General features: G+C 39.7%; 1 protein-coding gene across 4 annotated transcripts in view; it reads left to right on the forward strand.

Annotated features, from left to right (window-relative positions):
- The window catches only part of Atp8a1 (ATPase phospholipid transporting 8A1), a 209,185-nt gene that overhangs the window by 170,127 nt on the left and 12,543 nt on the right, over positions 1-26,515 (forward strand). For all 4 annotated transcript variants that reach the window (XM_090343659.1, XM_090343656.1, XM_090343655.1 and 1 more), the window contains 6 exons: positions 2,852-2,930; positions 6,097-6,158; positions 7,529-7,585; positions 8,480-8,587; positions 24,819-24,907; positions 25,655-25,747. In XM_090343659.1, the coding sequence (XP_090199785.1) occupies positions 2,852-2,930; positions 6,097-6,158; positions 7,529-7,585; positions 8,480-8,587; positions 24,819-24,907; positions 25,655-25,747 (488 nt within the window). The remainder of the gene's footprint in view (positions 1-2,851; positions 2,931-6,096; positions 6,159-7,528; positions 7,586-8,479; positions 8,588-24,818; positions 24,908-25,654; positions 25,748-26,515) is intronic.

Below are 26,515 nucleotides of genomic sequence, written 5' to 3' on the forward strand. Positions count from 1 at the left end.
GCTACATAAGTCAAGTAAAGAGTACATTTCTTGTTGGAAACCCACCCTCCCTTCTCTCTCTCCCAGTTTTGCCCTCCCATCCCCACCTACAAGTTGTAGAGTTCATTTTCAACATAATGTCTAGTGAGTACCACTGCTGCATTTGTTCACTCTTTGTCCCTTCATGTTTGTGTCTCCTTTACCCTCCCACAGACAGATAAATAAATAAAGCAAAAGGAAAAGAAAACAAAAACAACAACAAAGAAAATTTCTCTTTTTTCCATTTCCTGGAGTTCATTTCAATTAATATTATTTTATATGGTAGATGCATATAGGTATTACACCTTTGTGTTCCTCTCCTAAGAATATTGAAAGAAAAGTTTGAATAATTTTTTAAGAATCTAGGTAGATGCTATTTTGAAAGGAACATTCAAGTATTTGACTGGTAGTATCATGTAGCAAACACTTCATCACCAAATTGTTTCACTATGATATAGGGTGTGTTTATTACATATTTCCGAAGATTACATGTAACCTTAATTCAGAGTTCTGAATTTGGGACAGTTAATGTAGGAAACTACATTAACAAACTCCAATAACATTTATTCTCAGTATACCTAAAATACCATTGAAACCAGGTGTTCCATGACCTTCTATGATAAAGGATACTGAAGAATTCAGAGCTAAAAGGTCATACTTCGGAGACTCAATCTCCAATGAACACATGTGCCAGAATTCTTAGCTGTATGCACACACATAACTCCATGCCTTTATTTGGTTAATTAAAATGACAGACATACTGATGAGTTCTTTCAGCTTATTCGTTACCACTGGCTCTGAACAGGACTCTTGTTTTTTTTTAATTTTTTATTTATTTTTTAAATTGTTACTATTTATAATATCAGTAACTAAGCTTATGCTTATAACTAGGCTTTTTTTCAAATTTAAATTTTATCTAAGGTGTCCACCACATTGCTATAATGATTTTAATTGCCTGTGGTCATCATTTTCAAATGATGGAAAGCTGTCATTGAGGAAATCAAATAGATGTGAGCTCTGGTTTTCCCTGGATAATGTGATCTGGAAGCTAAGAAAGCCCAAGCCTCTTTAAGGGGGAGAATTATTGTAGACCAGAAATAATTCTCAAAAGCCTAGGCAATTGTATCTATCTCAACTGTGGGTCCCTTTTATATAGTTTAGGCTGTGTGATAGGATCTCAGAAGTGAACTTAACAATCATACACTGCGCCATGTCACTCCTGCTTATAAATGTAAATCAGTCCTATTCCTGCAGGGCCTGCCTGGTCCTTTCATGCCCTTTGTACCTAACAACATGAACCCCATTTTGTGACCAGGAAAAGGGCAGAACAGGTAGCATACAGTTTCAACATGGGAGCATTAATTCTTGTATTATACGTTGTTGCAAACCTATGCTATTACCGATTCATCCCCAGCATTTATTGAGAAAATTCAGGAGATCCATTTAAGTAGCTTATACAATTTCCATATCTACTTGAATACTTTGAGCTCATAAATACAAGTTACCAGACATTTTTGTAGGATTTATAGATTTCTCTGATGATGTCACTGACACTTCTTTGATTGCATTCCACAGAAGTGTTTTAAAATTCAGGGACAAGTGGTTACAAAATGCATAGCTGTATCCACAGTGGTTGCTGTGGGTCCCAAGCAGAGAAGCATTGTGTCCTTGAATGATGATGCTTACGTTTGTTATGGTAAAAAGGGTCAGAGGGTCTGAGGTCATGACAGAGGTTAAAGGATTAGCATGCGACAATAAGTATCGGTCAGGAAAATGGAAAAGTAGAACTAATTTTTCTTGCACCCACCTGTGCTTTCTGTCAAATAAAAACTTGGGGAAATGACATAGCGGGGAGAAGCGACAAAGGTTAATGAGTAACACAAGTTCAAATGTGTAATGTATTGGAGCGTAAATTGGATCATCCAACTCAGTGTGGCTGCATGAACTAACAAAGGAGATTGAGATCACAGTGGAAAATTTAGGGAGGCAGGCAACTTAATTTCTGTTGTTTGAACAGCTTAAAACTATTAATACGTGCCAATTTCATTTAGCCTGAGTTTTGTTTGCAAGACGCACATATACACGACAAAACTACAACTGTGCAGACAGCCCTGCCTGAGAATCCTGAATAGTTTTCTATAACTTAATCTCTTACACTCATGATACAAAGAAAGTACCAGGGATCCTAGCTCTCTTGTGCGTAAAATGCAACTGACATTAAAAAGTAGTAACTACGAAATGCTTTTGTAACAATGTGAGATTTGGTGTTGACCAGTTGGTGTTAAAGTATTGATAAATTCAGTATTAGGCACAACATTTTATTTTAATGTCTATGTAATTTAACTGTTATATTTACTATTTTTAAGATTATGTTTCTATAGCATGAGGGAAAGAAAGCACCAAATCTTGTTATCATTGAAAAAGTCTCACTTGTACTGTGCATGGAAAAAGGAAGATTCCCTCCAGATTACAGTCTTTTTAAAAGTCTGTATTTCTGCAAATATGAAAATAGTTCCAGCATACAGAAATTTCAAGATCTTGCATTTATTGTAAATTTTGTTTCCTTTTTTTTTTTCAGGCAGAAATGGAAGCTTCTATTACTTTGCAGGAAAAGAAAGTTCAAGTGAAGCTGAGAAAAACATTTTGAGAAACATAAAAATAAATAAATGAGCCATGAAAGTCTAAGAGGCAGAAAGTGTCTGTCAGTTCTATTCACAGTGGTGGCCTGACAGAAACACATTTTGTGCATCTAGCTTATAGATAAAAAGAAAGGTCAGAGTTCACAGAGCTAGTTTATCGCAAATGGTTCTCATGGATTTTTGTTTTCCCCCAGGTTTTCTGGGTTCATTGTTTAAATGGCCTCTTCCACTCGGTTATTCTATTTTGGTTTCCACTAAAAGCCCTTCAGTATGGTAAGTAGAAAGGATATGAATGCTATGAGATGACTTTTTGCTTTTTTTTTTAAGTAAAGTAACTCATTATCATTAAATGTTAGAAATTATAGCACTGTTTCATTGTATGGTATTTTCCTTAACTTAATCTGCACACATCCCAAGTCGTGCACACTTTAAAGATTTTTTTTATTATTCCCGTGGGAGCAAAGTGATTTAATGTATGCAAAGCCTTTCTTCTTTACTTCTCATGGTTTCCAAACTTGCAGAGAGTTAAATTTTAGGACTCGTTTCCCCACCCCCCTGTTGATGTAGAATTTAAAGACAAATAAGTGCTAATATTTTATGTAATCTATTTATTGCACCTATGAGACTGTAACAAGCACTTTATACTGAACCTAATCAGGCATGCTAGTATTTTTCAAATGGTTTTGAGCTGATGTTTTAGATGAGCATGTTTTGTTTTTGTTTTTGAAATATGTTTTTTTATGGTCATCTTAGAGTAGAAGCGTTTTTCTCTGCTTATTTCAAGGTAGTGATTTCATTCTGTCGATTCTGGGGATACGATGATCGTGGTGTGCTTCCTAGATACATACAAATGATTAAGTGATCCCTGAGGGAAAGAGCCCTGTGACTGTGGCGCTGGTGCTTCCATGGCCCAGAGCAGACATGGTCCTCAGATCCTGGGAAAAACCTGACTGGGCTCCAGATGGAAATACACAATGAAAAGATGGTGCATTCTCCACCCAAGAAGCTGACAGTCCTTCCTAAACTCTAGCGCCTCCTGTCTGTGACTTCACAAGTGCCAATGGAACCACAGACACAGGCAGCTTATGCCTGGTAATCCTAGGTACTCAGGAGGCTGAGCTCTTAAGGATCATGGTTGGAAGCCAGTGTGAGCAGGAGAAGTCCAGAGTTTCCTATCTCCAATAAACTATTCAGAAAAAAAGCTGGAGGTGATGCTGTGACTCAAATGATAAAGCTCTAGCCTTCAGCACAAAACGGCTCAGGGACAGCACCTAGGCCCTAAATTCAAGCCCAGAGCCAACAAAAAATGAGGGGAAAAAAACAAACAAACAGAACAGCAAACAGCCTGCTCTTCCCCATCTATGGACTGTCCTTCATGAGAAGCTGGAGTGATGCTTATAAACTGTAAACCAAATCACATTATGGTGCTTAGAGGAGTAGCCTTCACCTCTATGTCCCCTGATAAGTGAGCAGGCCCTTCTTCTTGCTCAGAGAAGCCCTGCCAGCTTACCTGGCCAAAAGAACCCTGACCACTGTGCACCACTGTATTTCTTCAGAGGAATGTGCTCCTTTGTATCATCTTTCTCCTCTGAGTCAGAAGTTTCAACAGGTTAGAGAATTCGTTTAATTGTGCTCCTATGCTTACAACAGTGCCTAGCCTCTAACTGGCCCTAGAAAACTGTGAATCAATGAGCAGAAGTGTACTACATTTGCCAGTATTGTCCAGAAGGAAATGCATCCAGAGCCTCACAGAACTTTTAGTCACCTTTCTTTATCAGTGCTCAGAAAGTTACAACCATAAATACTTCTCAGTTTGCAGGCGATGGGAATTAGTGGGAATTCATGTGTTTTTTGAGATATATTATACTATAAATTTTAAAGTACAGCTCAATGGCTTTTGGTATATTCATGAAACTATGCCAAATATCAGCAACATCGGATGCCAAAATATTTCATCATCCCATAAAGAAACCCCACACCCATTAACCATCGTCCCCTTCCTCTCAGCACCCTTTCCTGACAATCTCTTGGGAGCTACTATTTTTTCTGTCGGTAGACTTGCCTATTCTGTACATGTCATATGAATGGAATTGTATAACTGATCTTCATTTGTATACTTGCCAGCATGAATCGGTACATCATTCCTTTATCTGGCTGAATAATGCTAGTGTTCTGTATACCTTAATCTTAGACAAGTTCTCCAGGTAAAGCTAATTTTCAAAACACAAAATCAATATCAGTAAGAAAGACAAAACACATCCAGTCTATTAAATTGCTATTTCAGCATGCTAAAAGAGAAATGTAATCTCATAAATTGTTCAAACCGTGTGGCCAGCAATATACCTCAGCAGTGACAGTATTTGAAAGGAAGACTTGTTCTTCTGAAAAACAGATACTAGATCTCCTCCTGCAATCTTTCTGAGAAATGGCCTCTGTCATCCAGTTTCAATTCATGCCCTTTACAGGGGCTACTGCCTCTGAAGACCAAATGCAGCCAAGTCTAGAAGACACTTGTTAATTTTCCTCAAACATGAGGAAAACTAGCATACTTCATGTTTTACCATTCTAATTAACATAGAAAAGGTTTATAATTGTCTTACTTTGTTGTTTACTAAACTATATTCAAACCCATTTTAATCTTGCCTACTACTAGGTCTTGAATAAATCTCACTGAACATGTATACCAATAATGTTACATATTACATATTTATTGCATATTACATATTACAATGCTGTAGGTTTATATTTTTGTATAACACCAATAATTTCATTATTTGATCATGTTTTTGTACTCAGTTTTTTTAACCAGTAATAATTTTTGTTTGTTGGCTACCACTTTCTTCACCTAAAGCTGTACCTGTTAGTCATTGCCAGAATAACCAAAATAGTTTTTTAAATGTTCCTAAATTCAACCAAAACCTCAGAAGATTTTGTGCCTAGAATCCGACTGGCACTCCTGAGCCTCTATGAGTTGCATTCAGTAAATCCCTTTTGGGTCTGTGTTAACAATTTGTGAGCTAATGATAGATAGCAAGAAAAATCCTCAGATTCTCATCATGTTCAGGGTGAAGGTTTACAATGCCTTCTCAAGTCTTAATGCCCAAACCATTATGCTTTTCTTGATTAGTTTGATTTGGTTTTTAATGTGTTTACTTACTTTTATGGACTCTGAAAATTGGCCTTCAATACAGAATTCCTGCTTCCTGTTTGCTCTTGTAAATTTGTTTTTAATTCGTGCTCCATCTACAGCAACATTATGATACTTGTTATGGAGGGAATCTGGATTTGTTTTATTGTTTTTTTTTAATTAACCTCATTTCTGAATGTACTGTGTGTCTTATGAGTCTTCTTACATTCAGAGTTTCTTAGTTGACTTATCTTTCCTAGACCCTCTTTCCTTTTTTGTTTTTACTAACCAGTCTTTGTTCTTTTCTTACAGGTACTGTGTTTGGGAATGGGAAAACCTCCGACTACCTGCTTCTGGGAAACTTTGTGTATACGGTGAGTGCAGGAGTTGTGCTTGTTCACATACAAAATCCAAACTTTTATCTGTGATTTTCAGATTTAAGTATGTGATACCAGCATGGTAGTGCAGGCCTATAAATCCCCACTATTCAGCAGCTTAGGTAGAAGGATCAATTGTAATGCTACCAGGGGGCGCTGTTGGCTCATGCCTATACTCCTAGATACTCAGGTGGCTGATATCTGAGGGTTGTGGCTCAAAGCCAGCCTGAGCAATAATGTCTGTGAGACTCTTATCTCCAGTTAACCACCAGAAAACCAGAGATGGAGCTGTGGCTTAGTAGTGGAGCACTAGCCTTGAGTGAAAAACTCAGAGACAGTGCCCAGACCCTGAGTTCAAGCTGTACAAACACCCCTCCCCCCTCCACTACCACTCAAGGGAAAAAAAAAAAGCAACTCTGTAATACTACCTCAGGAAAAAGGCATGAGAAAACCCTATCTGAAAAAATCATGGTTGAGGGACCGGGAGTTTGGCCTAGTGGTTAAAGTGCTTGCCTAGCATGCACGAAGACCTGGGTTTGATTCCTCAGTACCACATACCTAGAAAAAAGCCAGAAGTGGTGCTGAGGCTCAAGTGGTAGAGCTCTAGCCTTGATAAAGTCCAAGGACAGTGCTCAGGCCCTGAGCTCAAGCCCAGGACTGGCAAAAAAAAAAAAAATCATGGTTGAGGATACAGCTCAAGTTGTAGCTTACCTGCCTAGCAAGTACACAGCCCTGAGTTCAAATCCTAGTACCCTCTCCAAAAAAAAAAAAAAAGATACCTTTACATGGAAGCATTTCTAGATTATATAAGGTTTTATTAACTTCGTTAGTTTGTTGGGTGTGTTGGTCTGGTCTTTTGAGTTAGAATCTTCTATGATGTAACCCAGACTGGTCCCATAATTGGGAATTCCACTGTCTCAGCCTCTAGAACTTCCATCACCATGCCCATTCTGTACAAGGCCCTTGGTTCATCCTCTCTCCCTCTCTAGAAATCTCACAGACACACTCCTGCTGCTTCTCTGTCCAGTCAGTTGACAGTCAGAGTTAACCATCAAGGTAGGTAAGCTTTATCAGTCCCAGGTTAGAGATGAAGAAGCAGAAACACATACAGATGAGGTAACTTGCCTGGTTCATGAATGTGAGCAGGCAGAAAGGGCCGCAGGAGGGATATTCTGTGCCAGTTGTGATCAGGCCCATCCTGATGGGGCACCTGCCTGTTTTATCCATCGCTTTACTTGTTGGGCATAGAAAGCAAGCAGCAAGTAATATACTAGTCCCATGCTTAATGCAAAATGGTCCTGTCAAAAATCTCACTCTTGATCATTTTATGAACCATCAACAACTACTATTTCTGCTTTCTATTTTAGTTTGTAGTGATAACTGTGTGTTTGAAAGCTGGATTGGAAACTTCATATTGGACATGGGTAAGAGGATCTCTAGAGACAACCAAAAATTGTCACATGTGTCTATGTGTTCTCTCCATTTTTTTTCTTTGTTATTTTCCATTTTAACTTGATGTCTCCCTTTCTCCTAGCCCACGGGTTGGTAATTGTGGAGTGTTAGGAGGTAGAAGAAAGAGAACTGGGGATTCCAGTTTGGACACACTGAGTTAAGCCAGCAAATTTTATTATCGCAAGATATGTGTATATACATATACACATATATATGTCATGACTATGAAAAGAATTACACTTAAATGCCTTTCCTTAGGAACACTACAGGACTGGTATTCTATAGACAATCCATGAGGAAACAGTGCTGAAGGCCAGTAGTATGACTGAAAGATCTGACCTCAGACATGTATAAATAATTCAGTCTGGAGCAAACGACTTCAATTTGTATTATGTTAGCTTTGTAGCACAGCCACATCTAGGTAGAGAAAGCTAGTTTTTAAAAAGTGGATGAAAATAAAGCTTGTGCTCAGGTTAAGACTGGCATAAGAAATGTGGATGTGATCATCACAGACATCCAGATTAATATGTCTACCATCTCAGAGTGAGAGCTGGTATAACAAAACTAAAGGACACTGAAAGATAGTAATATATTTAAAAAGTTAAAAGTAAGAGAAAAGAACTACCAAAGATGAAGATAGAATGTGCAGCAAGTTCCCCATTCGAATCCTGATACCCTAACTTTCGTAGAAGAAATGAGCACTCAGTAAAAGATCCAGTATAACAAGTACATACATGCAACCATATCAAAATGTCCATGGCCCATAGTTCTATAAATGTAATAAAAATAAATAAATGAGTAAAGGGATTTGTGGGGGTTTCACTAGAGTTTGTGTACTCTTGTGACTTGGATTTCCTTCTTCGCAGTTCAGTCACATAGCGATATGGGGCAGCATCGCACTCTGGGTGGTGTTTTTCGGAATCTACTCATCTCTGTGGCCTGCTGTTCCCATGGCACCCGATATGTCTGGAGAGGTAAAGGTGGTGATAACTCATGCTCCAACAAAATCTTCAAAATGTGGGCCTCCTTAAGGAAACTTCATTGTTTAGCGTGGTTTTCCATTGTGTTGATTTATATTCAAATGGCATGTGACCATTTAAAAGGTATTTTTAAATTCCAGCAATGGGAGTGATAAATCTCCAAAGAATATCTTAAAACTTGCACATTTCACTTAAATCGGACTTAGCCCCTCCTAAGTATGGCTGGCACGGTAAAATATGATGTCAGGAGCTTGGATCATCGTAGGAATATCCATATAGAAGATGATACCATTTTAAAATCAGACCATAAATTTACCAAGTATATTTTGGATAAGAAGACTGGGGTTCAGTCCTTGAGAAAGTCTATCATTTCTTCTGTTATCTCTTGTCCTAGAGAAAAGTCTGCTGTCACTGGATTAAATGCACTTTCAGTTTCCTTAATGACATCGGTTTGGGACTCATTTTGAAAGAATTAGGGCATGAGACATTTCAGCCTTATCATGGTCCATTTTCAATTCTGTCTTTTAGTTTCTTGTTGCAGGGATAGGAATTGAGTTATTAGGTGTTCATGGGGGCAGTGTCAAAAGATCTCCTTCCTTCAGAAGAGAGGCCAGCAGTAGGAGGGTTTATGATTTCAATTGCAGGAAATTTGACATAAAATGTATAAAAGAAAATGTGGAAAACATTTCAGGATTTCCTGTGACCTCACAGTAACTTGCAAATCAAGGTAATGTGAGCCCCGTTGCAGTGCATTGTTTTACCGCAGTCACATGAATGATTTCCAGTGGTTTTCTATGTATTTCTTGCCCCTAAGTACTGCTTGAGTACCTTTCACTTTTGACAGTCTGGTTTATAGATCATTTTCATGAAATTTTATCTGACAGCATCCTGCATTTTATAAATTAGCAGAATGCAGACACATTTTAATTTTTTTGTGGTTAAATTTATTAGAGAGAGGCATTCTATACTATTACAGCAAAACCAGATGCATTGAGAAGCATGTGTTTCCTTCCTCCAAATGGAAAGGCATCTTTTGAAACATGTACTACAAAGTCTTGAAAATTTACGACTTGTATTTTTGAAGGGAACAGAGAGAAAGTTGTGAATACATTTCCTCATTGCCTCAATTTCTTAGTCCATTTTTTCTGAAGAAAAAGAAAAAGGTTGCCTATATGTACATATGTATAGAAGTTTGTGTATATCTTGCTAATACCACATGGGAAATCCAGCTCTCTCTGTTTCTCTTTGATGTGCTCTGACTGAACCTGCTTCTACTCAAGGTTGATTCTAACCTAGTATCTTTTCCACATAAGTCTTTGCCTGATTTTTTTTTTATCATTTGTCATGTTTATCTTCTAAGTGAGTGAAACAAAAGATTTGGGGATCTATATAGTTTAAGCAACTGTGATCACTAGATTTGATGACAAGGGTTGAGCTTTTGACCACCTACTTCTAGAACAAGTGTGAAGTTGGATTGGCTTGTTGCCAGCCAAATATAGTTCTACCCTGGCCTACAGAATTCCCAGTGTTACCCAAATGCAGAACTTAATATCGTCTCATGGGACATGCGTTGATGCTGTGTTTAATTCACAGTGAAATGAATGTCAGTACTCTGTCACACTTGTGTTCACTCCATGGACAATGGAGAGTGCTAGCAAGGATCCGGTTCTTATTGTTTTAATATACTGCAGCTTGGAATAAAGTGTTTAAATAGTAGGTACTTCATCTAAAATATAAAGGATGAATTAACTCAGCCGCAGGCTTTACCAGCTTTTCCAAAATGTCATGCTATTTTAAGGAATTCAAAGAAAAAAAAACTTAAAATTAATGTGGTATTTTAGTGCTTATAAAGCCTTTTACACTGGTGTGTGTGTGTGTGTGTGTGTGTGTGTGTGTGTGTATGCGTGTGTATGTGTGTGTGTGTGTCTAAGGGAGCATAACAGCAACTTCAAATTAATGCCACTCTAATTCTAAAAAATAGATCATATTTTATTTATTATTTCTTGATTCTATGTAAGTATACTCAATTTTTAGCATCATTCTTATAGAGTCATTATTTACATTACAATCCATATAGTTTCAGGATGAAGTTGAATATCTTTAGACTTGCACTTTTTCTGATCTTAAAATTATGATTCATAATTCATTATTCATATGTGTGTAACTGTTTCCATCACCATGTGTGCATATATGTGTGTATGTGTGTATATATAATAGACTGTTGTTTTATTGATTTGGGTATTTTCATATGTTGTTTGGTTGTGACAGTACTGAGACTTGAACCCCACGGTGTCGTGTTCTTATTTGGTTCGTGTGTGTGTGTGTGTGTGTGTGTGTGTGTGCGCGCGCGCGTGCACGTGCACACATGCACGTGCACGAGCATGTGCTTACACACCAATCCTGGGGCCTGAACTCAGGTCCTCACTGCTGTCCCTGAGTCTCTTTGTACTCAAGGTAATACTGTACCACTTGAGTCACAGCACCATTCCTGGCTGTTTTTGAGTATTTTGTTAGAAATGAATCTCATGAACTTTCCTGCCTGGACTGGCTTCAAACCATGATCCTCTGATCTCAGCCTCCTGAGTAGCTAGGATTACAGGTGTGACCCTCCAGTACCTACCTCATTCAGCTTTTTGTTGTTGTTCAGAACTGGCATTCTACCGCTAGAGCCATACCTCTATTTCTTGATTTTTGCTAGCTGATTCGAGGTAAGAATCTTTTAGATTTCTTTGTCCAGGCTGGCTTTGAACCTTGATTTTCAGAACTCAGCTCTCAGATTTCTAGATTACAGGTGTGAGCCATTGGCACCCCGCATTATTACATTGTTTTTTATTTGTGATGTTTGGTTTTGTTTGAGACAAGGTCTTCCTGTGTCGCCCAGGCTACTCCCAATCCTCCCACCTGTACCTCCCAAGTAATGAGGGTTCCAGGGGTTTGCCACTGGGCCCAGTCAGGATAACCATCTTTCAAATAAGGCCCTTTTATTCGCCTGGTTTTCTTAGCCATACATTCTTGCACGGAAGTTAGACCTGATCTCCTACTAACAGGAAGTGGCAGGGAGGATTTTGCCTTCACAGTTTGATGCCAGAAAGGAAATGGAGCAGTTTCTCTGAGGTGAGTTATTCAGAAGAGCCCTGCTCACATGATGTGGAAGGTTTGCAGAGGAGGAAGTCTCCCATCTGTTTAACCCAAGGTGCTGCCTCCTCCACGTGTGTCTTTCTCTCCTTACTTTTTTCTGCTAATGTATATTTAATTATATAAAAGCATTGGCCATGCTATTTCACACATGCATACATTGCACTTTAGGCAGAACACCCTCAGTTGTTCTCTCTTTCCCCATCTCCCTGCTATTGCTTCCAGAGAGTCTCCTTAGGCCACTCTCATGGAATTTGGATATTAACAATCCTCTTTTCCTCTGTCTTCTCTTGTCTTTGCCTCCGCAAACAGTCCTACACTTCCAGTCACCTTTTGTATGTGCAGATGTATGTTTCTATCGGTGTATATCTTCTGCGTAGGACAAAACGACTACCTCTTTCCTTCAGAATCTAGATGACCTTGCTTAATGTAATGATCTCCATTTCCATCCGTTACCCTGAAAATGATGTAAATGTCATTCTTCTTTCTGACTAAATAATGCTGTATTGTACATATCTTATTAGCACAGAAATGTGTATGTGTACACACTCTGGAAATGACTGCCTATGCATATAAATTCCGGTGTTTTTTTCTAAGTTTTCTTGTAGTCATTTCAAAGTTTTCTGTCTTACATGGAGGCCTCAGATCCACTTGAGATTGATTTTAGTACAGGGTGAAAAACAGATCTACTTTCAGCATTCTGCATGTAGATATCCCATTTTTCCAGCACCATTTGTTAAAGAAGCTGTCTTTTCCCCAATGAAGATCTTTGGCACCCTTGTCACAAATCAGCTGGCTGTTGCATTTTGGGCTCAGGCCTGGCTCTTTCAAGCCATGGATGCCACTGTGGTCTTCTTTGAATGCCACAGTGGTATTCTGAAGCTGTCTCTTCATTTCTGTTCTCATTTGCTGAGATCTGACCTGACAGGCTTGGGCTCTGGGTGTCCTGGAGTGAGACCTGTGGCTGCCAAGTCTAAATGGTGCTTACTTGCTTTGTTGTGGGCAGACTAGCCACAAGGTAGAGGTTACAGAGGAGCAGATTGTTGCTAAGTCCATCTTTCTCCTGTCTCCTTCAACTCACTGCCCCCTGGCCACCTAGGGCACACTGAGGCCACACGTTTTCCTTTCCACACTACCAAGCTGGTCTTCTAATTCTCAGGGGTGCCCCTCTTGTGGCTTCTCCTTGGAGCCCTTAAGTGTGAAAAATGGTGCTAACACTTGCTCTAGTTAACAGGATCTGAGGGTGCAAATTATACAAGCCAGGCAGTGGCAGGTACAGGTCACGGCATCACTCCAAATTCAGCACAATACAAATTTATTAGGTACATCAGACATTTTTTACTTCAACATTTTCAATTTATTTTCTTTCTTTTTATTTTACCAGTCCTGGGCCTTGAATTTGGGTCTGAACACTGTCTTCGGGCTTTCTCAAGGCTAGAGCTCTACCACTTGAGCCACAACACCACTTTCAGCTTTTTCCAGGAATCAAACCTGGGTCTTCATGCATGCTAGGCAAGCACTCTACCACTAGGCCAAACTCCCGGCCATCCATTTGTCTTCTTAGTTCATCTTTGAAGATGGAGCCATTTCTCAGAACAAGCTGGAAAAAAAAAATCCTTGCCTATACAGAGGAGAGGGAAGGGAACCAACACTTACTAAATACCTACAGTGTTTCCCAAGCACCATATCTGATGCCAAATGTGCCCTGTTTTAATTAAATCCATAGAGCTACTGTCCCAGAAAATTCAATCTAGAACCTTTCTCTTTAAATCTTATTCCCTCTAAAATCATGCAGAATTCAATTCCTTCTCTCTTGGCTGCTTCTTACCCCTGTGGGTACTCTTGCCTTTCATCCTTCTGCATTCATTTCAACTGTTCCTCTGCTTCCCGGGATTCTAAATAGTTTCCGTAGGATAGCCAAATATAAAAATGCTCCCATCGCTTTAAAAGTCCCCAGATTTTAACCAGGAATTGATCACTGACACTCATAATCCTAGCCATTTAGGAGGTTGAGGTCTGAGGATCAAGATTCAAAATCAGTCTGGGCAGGAAAATCTATGAGACTCTTATCTCCAGCAGACTACCAGAAAAATAGGAAGTGGTGCTGTGGTTCAGGTGTTGTAGTCCTAGACCTGAGCCAGAACAGCTCAGGGACATCATCCAGGCTCTGAGTTCAACCCCCAGGACTGACACCAAAAAAAAAAAGAGAAAGAAAGAGAGGCGGGGGGGGGGGGGAGAAGAAGGAAGGAAGGAAATTAGTAAAATAGAAAAACTAGGCACCCTACATCATCAGAGAGTGAATAGCTGAGTTACAATAGTGCCCCGTGTACTCTTAGAAGCCGTTTTCATGTGTTCTGTCATTTAATCTTCACTACAGCACTGAATAGTACAACATTTGGGTTTGTCACAGAGTGGTTAAATCACTTTCTCAAGGTCAATCAAATCACTTTCTCAAGCCCCTCTTACCATACACACTGGTGTCTGTTCCTTTTATATTTATTCTCACACCTTCTCTTTCCCTTCCATGATGGTTTTTCTCCCAACCTTAGCAACCTGAAAGGTCGACTGTTGGGTTGGTACCAGCCCTGGGTCAAAGCGCTATTTCCTCCATCCAGTAGGTGAAGCAATCAGTCTGTTATCTGCACAAAAGTATTTCCATTTTCAGCTGCCTTTGGCTGCCTTTATCACGGGTGGACCTTCCTCTTCTTCTCTCCTGTAGGTTCTTCTCTTATTACTTCAGCTCATTCTTGGTGCCTAGAGTTGCCCAAAAGAATGAGTTCTCACCCCACTCACCAAGTATCTCAGTGCATGTGCAGCATGGAGTTATAAGAACTCTGGTCTAGGATGAGCCTGGGTGTTGGTGCCAACATGTTCCCCTATAGAATCTGTACTATGTTTCCATTACAGTGATTCCTCACCTGTGCCCTGACTAATCCAGATGATAGTGATGAGCCAGGAACTCTGCACCACAAATCACTATAAGGAACAATATATGGCATCATGGGATACAGGAAGAATGATTATGACATTGGGTAATTGAGGTGGGGGGAGAAGATTTAGGAAAGAAAAATAAAGGGAAAACAGGGCGCCCAGCTTCACTGCCACTTGGCATGTGTGTTTGTCCTCCTTGCCTCTCACAAATATGGTTGTGATTTAGGAGAACTTTTTTTTTTCCTGGACCTGACTTGTATTTTTTCACCCCACTCACAACAATTTATGGGGCACAGTAAGCCCTGGGGAAAAGTGCTATGTTATATAAACACAGGCTGGCCTGCTTTTGCTGGCTTGTCCTAAATGACAATAGTAGGTCCATTTTTTTTTTTAAGATTCCAGAAGAAAATCTGTTAGCCAATATGATTAGTAAACCAGATTAAAAAAAATAAGCAAACAAGCTGCATCAAGGATCATTTCCTATCAGGATTAATACCAGAAGCTCCATATCAGCAAAAACATGGAAATTTATTACAGCAGGGCCGACACATACTGTGAAGGCCTCTGGAGCACCGTCTGTTCTTGCTCCCCTGGCCTGAGGGATCTATAAAACTACTGAAGGAAATTGAAGTTAAGGAATGAGCATGTGTTTTACAGAATTGCAGATCTCTTGATTGAGGTTTGTAAAGTCCGTCTGAAAAACAATAAAAATTTTTGTGGGACCCTTTTTGTGTCACCCCAGTAGGAAACTTCAGTGCTGAAAAGATTTTCCTAAATTATGCTGCTCCCTCTTTTATCCAACATAATAAATCTCCTTTCTAGGAGGAATTTCCTGGTTAATGGCATCCTTGCTCACCTATCAGCTTTGAACTACCTAGATAACATCTAAAACTTCATGGGTCAGAGATCAGCATTTGATGGCGGGGTAGGGTGGTGGTCTGAGAAGGCTGAGTGTTATCCAAGATTACTGCATTAAGAACTCTGAGAAAAGCTCCTCTAAACTGCCAGATGTTCAGCAGTGAGCCAGCGATATCCAGTAACACAGGCTATCCAGTAACACAGACTGTAGGTCAGTCCTTGTGCCCCTGACAGTGAGATTGTCCCTAAGACAGCTGGCCAGCTGCTACATCTGTGCTTCTGTCATGAAGAGAAGTGTGTCTAGAAGTGCCAAGAAGAAAAGTAGGACCTGAATATGAGAAGGTAATTGTGATTCGGGACATTTGTACACACTGTAAAGTTACTGCTCTCCTTAAAAGTTACTGCTCTCCTTAGGATTATTACAAGAACCAGCCTGATGCTGCCTGTCGAGGCACACACCTGGAATCCCAGCTACTCAAGAAACAGATTGAGCGGAGTGTGGCTGGAAGCTAACCTAGGGCACTAAGCATGAGCCATCAGAACAGACAAGCCAAGCGTGAGAGCATAGCTTCCACTAACTAGTGATGCAAGGAGCATGGAAGGCCTACTTGGAGGATTACAGTCCGAAGCTAATCCAGGCAAAATACATAGCATCCTATTGGCAAAATAACTAAAACACAAAGGCTGAGAGGCATGGATCAAGTAGTAGAGTACTTGCCTGACAGGATAAGAACCTGAGTTCAAATTCCAACACCCACAACGAAAAGAACCAGCATTCATTTTTATAGCCTGAGCAACATTTCCTACTACAGAAAATAGATACCACAGTGGGAGCAAAGTCAAAAAGCAAGCAGGGAAGGGAAATCCTGCCTGTACCCCCAGCATAGCAGAATGCAAGCTGCTCCTGGGACTCTTTGCCCTAAGTGGCTATTACACCCTACTTCTAGGCCCCAGTTTCATTCTACAACACCCCACTGCACTTCTGGGTGAGGGGACTGCAGGAAGGTCATGTTTACCAACTGCCAAGTGATGGGAAGAAAGCAGAGTACATATGCAAAGGGTCAGGCAGGGTACAGGGAACACCCAAGGAAAAGGTCTTTTGGAGATAGTGTCATGTGAATAGGGTATTTTCTGATCAAGACATCACAGGCACTAGAATGTGGATCACATGGCAGAGTAGGAACAACTGAAAGTATGAGGCATTGAGTTCTAATCCTAGTACGAGCACACTCACTCACAAAAAGAGCCTGTCATCTGTTACTGTTGGTGCAGTACCTGAAACATTGAAACTGGGATAGGAAGGAATACTCAGTATGGAAAAAGAAAGGAAAATTATTGGTGAGTGGCCTAATATGTAACCAAAGCTTCCTGGCACATGTCATCTAAAACAAGTTAAATTATGTTTTTAGTTCTTACAGTAATTAAGATAGAACTTTTTTCTCTCATGTAAAGCAGGCGTGCATTCCAGAACTGGTGTGACTTCTGCACAATCTCCAGCTTTGGTATACTTCTATCATACTCTAAAGTGGCTGCCCGAGCTCCAGCCATCAGGCTAACATTCCAGCCAGCTAGTGAGGGACAAAGAATTAGCCTTTTCTCATAATGATTCTATCTAAATATTGCCCATATTTTTCCACACAGTCTCATTGGCCAGAAGTTAATTACATGACCACAACTTGTGGAAAGTGAGCCCGAAGAATGGTGTTTTCAGCTGATGAACAAGGCCAAAATGGTTCTGTGTGGAAAAGATGAGGAAAGGAATGGATTGAGGAATAACTAGAAGGGTCAACCATACAAGTCAGGCCTTTTCTCCATGAAAAAGCTGTGTGTCCGCTTATTCTATGTCATTCTCCAGCTAAGTGCTTTTGAAGTTCTCAGGATATTGTTTGTTTGTTTGTTATTGTTTTTGTTTTTGCCAGTCCTGGGGTTTGAACTTGGGGCCTGGTACTATACTCAGGCTTTCCTCAAGGCTAGCACTTTACCACTTGAGCAACAGCACCATTTCCAACTTTTCTGTGTATGTGGTACTGAGGAATCAAACCCCTGGTCTTTGTGTATGCTAGGCAAGCATTCTACACTAGGCCAAACTCCCAGCCCGAAGTTCTCAGCTTTTAAAATATCATTTCCTAAACTATAGATCACTGTTTTACAGATCGAATTGCTAGTAATCAGGCAATTAATGCTTCATGGGGACTTTTTTTTAAATAAAAAAGATAAAAGTACAAAATCACAGGAAAATGATATATGAAGTAAAAATATCAGGCATTGTGATCATGTATGGTTTTTTTTGGTGCCCATTGTAGGGCTTGAACTCAAGGCCTAAGCACTATCCCTGAGCTTTTTCTCACTCAAAGCTAGCCCTCTACCACTTGAGCCATAACTCTACTTCAGGGAGTTTTTTATATTTTTGGTTTTTGTTGTAATTGTGGTTGTTGTTTATCTGCTTAATTAGAGATAAAGGTCATGGACTTTCCTTCCTTGCCTCGCTGTAAACCAGTGATCCTCAGATCTCAGCCTCCTGAGTAACTAGGATTACAGGTGTGGGCTTGCCAATGCCTGGCCTTGCACTTTTTCTTACACAGCTTGCCCCATCACAACATAACCTTCAAAATGCTTCTCCTCGTAACAAAAATACTTCAGTCAGTAACTCAGTCCTCATTTCTAAGGGCACTTTTAAGTTTTTAAATAGCACAATAAAGGAAATTAAAATAAAACAATGAATCCTGTTCTTAATTATTTTATTTTATTTATGTATTTTCTTTTACTTTTCAGGGAACTGTATTCCTAGAAAATAACCCTTCAGAGCCACACATTGCCTAGTACATGTGTGGTGTTTTTTTAGAAAGAGTATGTTGTCATGCTTGTTGCTCGCAGTTTGCATGGTTATATAGTGAAGTTTTACTTAGGGGTTGGATGACGACCAGTGATTTGTCACCAGTAGCAAGCACCTGAATATGTTCAGACGTGACTTGGTGTTTGCTTGTTAGTACTGACTCCAACCAGTCTAAGGCCAAAGTGGTTCTATGTGGAAAAGATGAGCAAAGGAATGGATTGAGGAATAACTAGAAAGGCTTAAGATCTTCGCATCACAACCCACGTGCTCAACTAAGCAAATGCACAATACACAGGGTTTCTGAATAAATAAGAAATGACGTGCTGAGTCCTCATGGCTCATGCCTATAATCTTAGCTGTTGAGGAGGCTGAGAGCTGAGGATGGCAGCCAGGCAGGAAAGTGTGTGACACTATCTCTGATTAACCACCGAATAGCCTGAAATAGGGCTGTGACTCAAAATGGTAGAGCACTGACCTAAGGGGATGCTGAGCCAGTGCTGAGGTCTATTTCTTGAATCACACAGCTAGTTTGCACATTGGTTCTGAGTCTCACCAGGCAGTGGCCATTCCCTGCTTCTGGCCACCCTAGGAAGTCTCCACAGGAAAGCAGCCTGGAAAGGCTGTGCCCTGCTGTCTAATTTGCATATTTCCTAAGATCTTTGTTTGTGTGTATGGAGTCACCCCCAGCCGCTGAGGGTTTTCTTTTTCTCTGAGTAATCAAGAGCTGCTGGAAATAATTGCAAACATACAAGCGTTTATCCCAAACGCCCTTCCCTTTAGTTATTTTCTGAGTGTTATGCTCTGTCTATTTTTATGGAGAAAGTAATCATTCATCTTCTATAAGAGCCCAATGCAGCAAAACTCCACTGAGATTTATGGAGTGCCTGTGTGCCAGGGTCTATACTAGGTGTCAGTGAATCCGAATATTTAAAAAGGCATGTTCTGAGAATCCACGCCACCAAGAAGTCCCTGAGGTTTTTGCTCAAGGCTAGTGCACTACCATTTTGAGTCACAGACCTACTTCAGGCTATTTGGTGGTTAATCAGAGATAGAGTGTCACACACTTTCCTGCCTGAGCTCTCAGCCTCCTGAATAGCTAAGGTTATGGGCATGAGCTACGGGGACTCAGCACATCATTACTTGTTTATTCAGAAACTGTGTGTATTGTGCATTTGCTTAGTTGAGCACATGGTTTGTGAGAATTAATCGAGATTTCTGTCTTCCTCTTACAGAAATGGCAGGCTAGCAGGTTACAGGAGGGCAGGTGGAGCATTAGAACGGGCAACATGATCATAGTGGGAGATGGATATGAAAGGAACACTGTCCAGCGGTGGTGAGCAGGAGGGAAGAGGGGAAAGGAAACGTTAGTAAGGGGTTAAGAGGATCAGCGTGAGTACAACATAACACAGCAGAACGGAACGCTGAAGAAAAACAGGAGAAGAGAAAACAGGAGTGGGAAATACATTTATTCACAATAAATAAAATGGATGCTGCCCAGTGGCAGCTCCTGGTAGTAGGATCAGTCAAGAGAGCGCCCACCTTTTGGAGAAGGTATACTATACCAGGCTCAGGCTACATCACATTCTTTAGTCCAGACCCTTCCATCTGACCCCTGGACAGCATCGTGAACAGCTTGGGTAGTCTGCTCTCCCGTGGACAGTGCATTCACTCCACCAGCCATAAAGACGACTGCTAAGATTTTGCCATACATAGCAAATATTTACATTTCCCCAAAGCTAGTCCTGGAAGGAGTTCCTGTGGGAGAGTGTTTGAGAAGCCCTGAATTCAATCCAAATATATATGAGAAAGAGAGAAGAGAGAAACACTATCCAAGAGGCAGCTGCCTCTGGCTTACCTACAGGCGGCCAGGCCTGGTGGCTCATGACTGTTATCCTAGCTACTCAGGAGGCAGAGATGTGAGGATGGCGGTGCAAAACCATCCTGGGCACTAGAGACCATGAGAATCTTATCTCCAATGAACCATTGGAAAAGGGGAAGTGGCTCAAGGGGTAGGGCGGTAGCCTTGAGCTGAATAGCTCAGAGACTGCACCCAGGCCCAGAGTTCAAGCCCCATGACCCACAAACAAACAAAAATAAAAAAACAAACAAAATATCAGGCCATAGGCCTTAGGATGGGCCTTTCTGAACAAGTGGTCATGGAACAGTTTCATGAGAAACTAGCCTAGAAGCAAAAGTATGGCCTAAGTTTTCACACATGGTTCAGAAATAGGATTATCTAATTAACAGGAATGAATGTGTGTGTGTATCCTTGAGATGTTCCCAAAGGCTAATGCATTCCCGTGGCAAGTATCTGTTACACACACACACACACACACACACACACACACACACATTGCAATAGTGATTTTGTTTAAGTCTGAGCTAATTTGGTAGAGAGTTTATGACTATGGAGAGTTGTAATGTTACTGGTTATTTGCTGCTGCTTCCTGAGCATTCCTCTGAGTCTCCCGCCTGTCTATCAGGATTTCATACATTCTTAGCCAGACAAGTAGACAAATGAGCTATTTCCATGATCAGATATTATAAGATTCATTGTCCAACTTTCTTGTTTCCCATTAACCTCTTAAATTATGTTCTCCTTAGACATCTATGTAGAAGCTCTACATTTTTGTAAATCGGGTCTTTTATAGTTTCTTAGGGGGAGGTTGTTTTGTTTCTTTTGTTTGCTGTTTAAGTTTCATTGTGAAAGTGATGTACAGAGGGGTTTACTGTTTCATCAGTCAGGTAATAAGTACATGTCTTTTCGAAATCACCCCTCCCTCGTTTTCTCCTAGTTTTTGCTGTTTTTAAGCTTGAAGGCTTTTGTGCTAAGCATCCTCTAGATACTTGGAAAACAAGCACTTGTTTCTGTGTGTTGTTTTTATCATAGGGCTAGGGAATCAGCCCAGAGCTTTGTGTAGGGAGGCCAGGCGAGAACTCCCTGGAGATCCTCAGCTACCCCCTCACCCTACTTCTTGGAGGAAGATGGGGAGCAAGGGAGAGTTGTTAGGAATTTCTACTACTCCCTCTCTGCTGAACTCCCCTCCAAAAACAAGTAAATAGCCAAATATTTGTAGTGCTGCCTTCTAAATAATTTCCCTGCCCAGGTATATAGTACTTGATAGAAAAAAAAAAAACAATTTGTCTCCATTTCCTGAGCTAGAATAAGTGGCATGTTATTACTAAACCTTTGACATGTATTTTGACACCACCCTTCAAAATATTCAATAAAATATACCTATATTATGATACCATTATGATTAAATCCACCACGTAGAAATCTGTAAACGGATTCAAACTTAATTGAATAATGTGATTTTAAAAAATTTCTTCCATGAAGTTCATGGGACAGGGAGGGAAACTGAGAGAAAAATATGGGAAGAGGTAACAATGTTCAAGAAGTAATGTACTCACTACTTTATGAATGTGATTGTGATCACTCTATCCATCACCCTGACAATAAAATAATTTTTTTAAGTTCATGGGATCACTAGGTAAAAACAAGAGGGAATCAAAATTACCATGAAGAAAGGGAAATGCAGTAATAATCAATGCTAATAATTTCCATAGTGACGTCATTGGGATTTATTCTTACAGACTACTTATGGCTGAGGAATCTGAGCCTGAGAAGTTTCTTTCCTGAATCTTGGTAGCTGGGATAGACTGAACCACTTCAGGGCTGCTTATCACCTGCCTGCTCCATTTGGGGGTCCCAGTACAGACTGAGGGCTCCTCAAAGGGCTTCCCATTATGAAGGTATCTGCACATTGTCCAAAAGGCAGAGACTACAGACCCTTCTGACATTCCTAGTGTCCAAGAAGAGATAGACAAGCAGTGTGTGTTGCTAAAGGTTTGGGAGCAGGGGACGGTCACTTTTTTGCTGAAAGACTGAATTTGGGCATGCTGAAAGGGAAGGCAAGCTCTTCTCTGGTGTCCAAACATCAGTACTAGGGCCAACTTGTAACCTCCCGGTGGGTCAGAAGCTTGGCCGTTCTTTTCAGTTCATGCCCCTTGGCTTGGTCATGCACACAAGAAACTCATATTTTCTCAAACCTTCTTTCTCTGCAAGTTCACATCGAAATTTCAGGGCGTCTTTGTTGTGATTGCATATTCAGTTAGAGCTGGTTGGTTTTGAAGCCCTCTGGGTCTGATTTGGAGCCAGTGTCCTCTGTAAAGACAAGTAGTCTCTTGTTCCCCCAAGAAGGACTTGGGCCCTTCACTTTCCCAACTTTACAGCCCCCCCCCCCCCGCTGATCCCTTCCAAAGCACCCCCCAACTCCACCCTGGGAGCCACTTTTGTGGCAGATTCCATTTGGTTTCACAGGGTATGGAGGAGGGGCAGGGGGTACTTGGCACTGCCCACAATCTCCCACATCCAGGACTACTTACAAGCCCCTCTTGGAGGTAGCTTCTGCCCACCTCCTAACACAGGCTGTTCCTGTTACCTCCATTGTCTGCAGAACAGCCGTCTTTTCCCAGCCGACCTGTCTGCAAGTGGGGAGATATTTCTGCAGAGCCAGGGAACCTTTCTTCCCAGAAAGGAAGGAAATATCTCTGTGGGATTTTATTTTTTCTCCCCTCTTCATCCAAAAAACACAAAGAGACTCTGTCTTAAATGCGAATGTCGGCTTTAAATCTTTTAGGTTTGGATTAACTCTGCAAAAGAAAAAAACATCTGACAGGCTTTCAGATATGAAGCCGAAAAACTTCTTTTCCCTCAATTCATGTGGTGCATTTGTAAAGCCAAAGGCAAGTGGACTGAATGGTGGATGCTAGTAACCCCCCCATCATCGTTAGCATCACAATGGTCAGAATTAGCAGCCTTCAGTCTCTCCGTTTGCCTTTTCCCCCAGCCTACATTTAGCACAAGGTGGTGAAGGCCAGAATAAATTTTTTTTTCCTCTTATCCCCCTCTCCCCAACATTAAAGTATTAAAAATAAGCCAAGGAAAACCTGATATTTTCTGCTGCAGAACTTAAAATTGTATCTTACCTTTCCCTCCCATAAGTGAAATGAAATGTGGCTTTTCACTGCTAATACCTTACTAGAAAGCGTCCTTCACTCTAAACAGAACCCACTGACTTGAGAGATGTTTCCTGCCACATACTTATTGTTGGTTTTCACTATTGAGGACATCAGCAAGCATGTCCAAAATCATGTTTTGCTTATTAATTAAAGTGACTTTTATGTGAGTTTTTCATTGTTGATATCTCAGATATGTGTGCTATTTCTTGGAACCTCCCGTGGCAGACTTTTTCTGAATTCTTTTTTATAATCGTATTTTTTATTTTAAATTTGGTCAGAGCTGTTAAGTTCCATATCACAAAATCCCTTCGCATACCAGTAAGCCCATGTTCAAGTGGAAGAAAATTTTTAAATAGTTTCTGTCTTCATTGCTGAGTCAAAATGAATAGGTAATCGAAAACATGATTTAAAACTAGTTATTTTTTGTTTATTGAGGATTAGTTCCTTAGGACTGTGTGTAATTATGAAGCTATCTAGAAGAATCCTGTATCATTTCTAATTCCTGAGTTCATCTTACAATTCTTATTCTTAAAAGTCTTGGATAATCTATTGTAAGGTGTAAATGTACTTCTATTAGTTATCTATGTTTTAAAGATATTATAGCAATACATTTAAGTAAGCCCTACAGATTTGTTCTTTATACCCAATAGACTCAAGAAAAATCAAACTTTTTTGTTTCATTTATGCAATAATGTTTTTCTAAGTTGTGTATGATCTCATTTTATTACAAATGCTTTATTATAATTATAGACAACTAATACTTTTTAATCACAAAATATGGTTTTGTGATTTCATAACCAAAAAGTTCTGATGTAACATTTGAGATTTAGTTATAAAGGAATTATTAAAGTTGTCATAATACATGTTTATTTTTGTTTGAATGTAAGATTTTATTTACTATTTTATAAGCATCGAACCAAAATTAAGATTATTCCTACTCAACTGCCAAAAATAATCAAATTGTTGTTTTCCTGCATTGAGTGTAATTATATCATAATCAAGATTTATGTAGATGATTTCTTAATTTTCTACAGTATTACAGAATTAAAAATGAATTTATATTTATTAGAATTAGTACTTCATAGTTCTCTATTCCATGTTACTATAATTTAAAGCAGAGTATATTTTGTTTCCTCAAAAAGATTGATGATGATATTCTACATTAAATAAGATCTAAGCTTCCTTCTTCATACATGGAACATGACAATAAAATTTCACATACATGAAAAGGTTTTGTGCATGATACAAATTTTGCCCTATTAGCTACCTTAGGGTAAAAACGTAATAAACATATGTTTTCACACGTTTGACTTTTAATGTCTTTTGTGTGTCTTTTCCTTGGATTTAGGGCTATTGGGTATCTTCTTTTAGAATGTTGTCCTTTACTGAAGTCCTGTTGAAAACTACACATGAATAATGTTTTGTCTCTGGTGATTTGCACAGGCAGCCATGCTGTTTAGCTCCGGGGTGTTCTGGATGGGCTTGTTCTTCATCCCTGTGGCGTCCTTGCTCCTGGATGTAGCCTACAAAGTGTAAGTGGATACTACTTGGTTACAGACACACAAATGGAGAGGCATTTTAGCCTTCAAGTTTGCCAACTGTCACACAGCAGGCATGTAAAGCTTGCAGAACAGGAACCAGAAGTATTTATTAATTTTAAATAAATGAAAAAGACATGATTCTGAATCTAGAAAAGCATATTTGAAAAATCAAGTGAGAAGTAAGGTAGATACAGTCTGTTAACATCAGAGCGAAGTTGAGTTTGTCTCACTGGAGAAAATGAGCACATTTTACAAACCAGTCCATAACTTCGTATAAGGTAGAAGAAAAAAAAAAAAAAACACTTCTGTTTCCAAATGCATTTTACTAGCTGTGAAAAGAAATTCTTTGCTTTTCCTGCATGTAAACATATAGGAAATACAGAAATGAAGGAACAAAAAGTCACACATTTTGCTCCCGAGCTGTAAATTTCGAAATGCTATCTCTTTCCACAAAGTTTTCATTGAAGTTAATTGCATGATACTTTTAATAACTGTGAGTAAATATTATCATTCTAATTGTTTAAGACTCTTCTTTCCTATAATGAGAGTAATGTTTAAAACAATTACAGCTATTTTGTTTTAGATTTCATTTGAAAATTACTCTGAACTCTGTTGTGCTTATCTATAATATGTACTTGTTAACCAGACATCTATATTTTTTTAAACAAAAAAGATGTCTTGTAAAGTCTTCACAGGAATATTTCCATAAAAACTCTTTCTTTCCCCCTCTCTCCCCAGCATCAAGAGGACTGCTTTTAAAACATTAGTAGATGAAGTTCAGGAGCTTGAGGCAAAATCTGAAGACCCTGGAGCAGTGGTCCTTGGGAAAAGGTAAGATACACATGGTATATGTTCTTTTCCAAGTGAACTTCACATTTATGTTTTCCTACTAGATGTAAGCAAGCAAGAAAAACTTGCATTCATTGCTAAACATGGAGCCTATGGTGTTGCTCAGATATTTCATTGCAATCTGTGTACTTGCTAAGGTTGGTGTGGCCTTACCCAAGTAACATAATGCTATTGAGCCTGATTATTCTCATCAGTAAAACAGCAGTAATCAAACCCACCCCAAATGGTTGTGAGACTTGGATACGATACTGTGTAGAGCCTGAGACAGGTGCTTAATGATCAGTAAATAAATGATAGCTACAAATATTGCATCATTAAAATACAAAGTAAAAAAGAACTTTTAGTTGGAAACTGTGTCCATAAATAACTACCCTGTAACTGTACTTGTGGCTCCTCATGGTATTAGAGCCTGACTTGGTTATATAAGCTATGCCTTCCACATTCTCTTCCTCACCACTGTCCTCCCCTCAAAAGTGCAAGTTTAGAAGGCCAATCAAAATAAGTCAATTCAGAAAGAAGTGTTCAAAATGAACATTAGTTTCAAGCATCCCTCTAAGCTGAGCTAAGGAGCTAAGTCATAAGAAATGCTTTATCCTGGCCTATGACATCTCCATCATGATTCTGTGTGACCCAATGGAAGATTTGTCACTCTGAGACCTTGACCTCTAGCTCCCACCATCTCCTTAGACCAGAGAAGCCTGGTTCTTAGTGAGCACTCACTTCCACTTGCCGTCTGCTTACGCTGCCTCA

The sequence above is a fragment of the Megascapheus bottae genome, chromosome 13 (genome assembly GCF_031878675.1).
Source record: "Megascapheus bottae isolate mThoBot1 chromosome 13, mThoBot2.hap1, whole genome shotgun sequence".
Classification (NCBI taxonomy): Eukaryota; Metazoa; Chordata; class Mammalia; order Rodentia; family Geomyidae; genus Megascapheus; species Megascapheus bottae.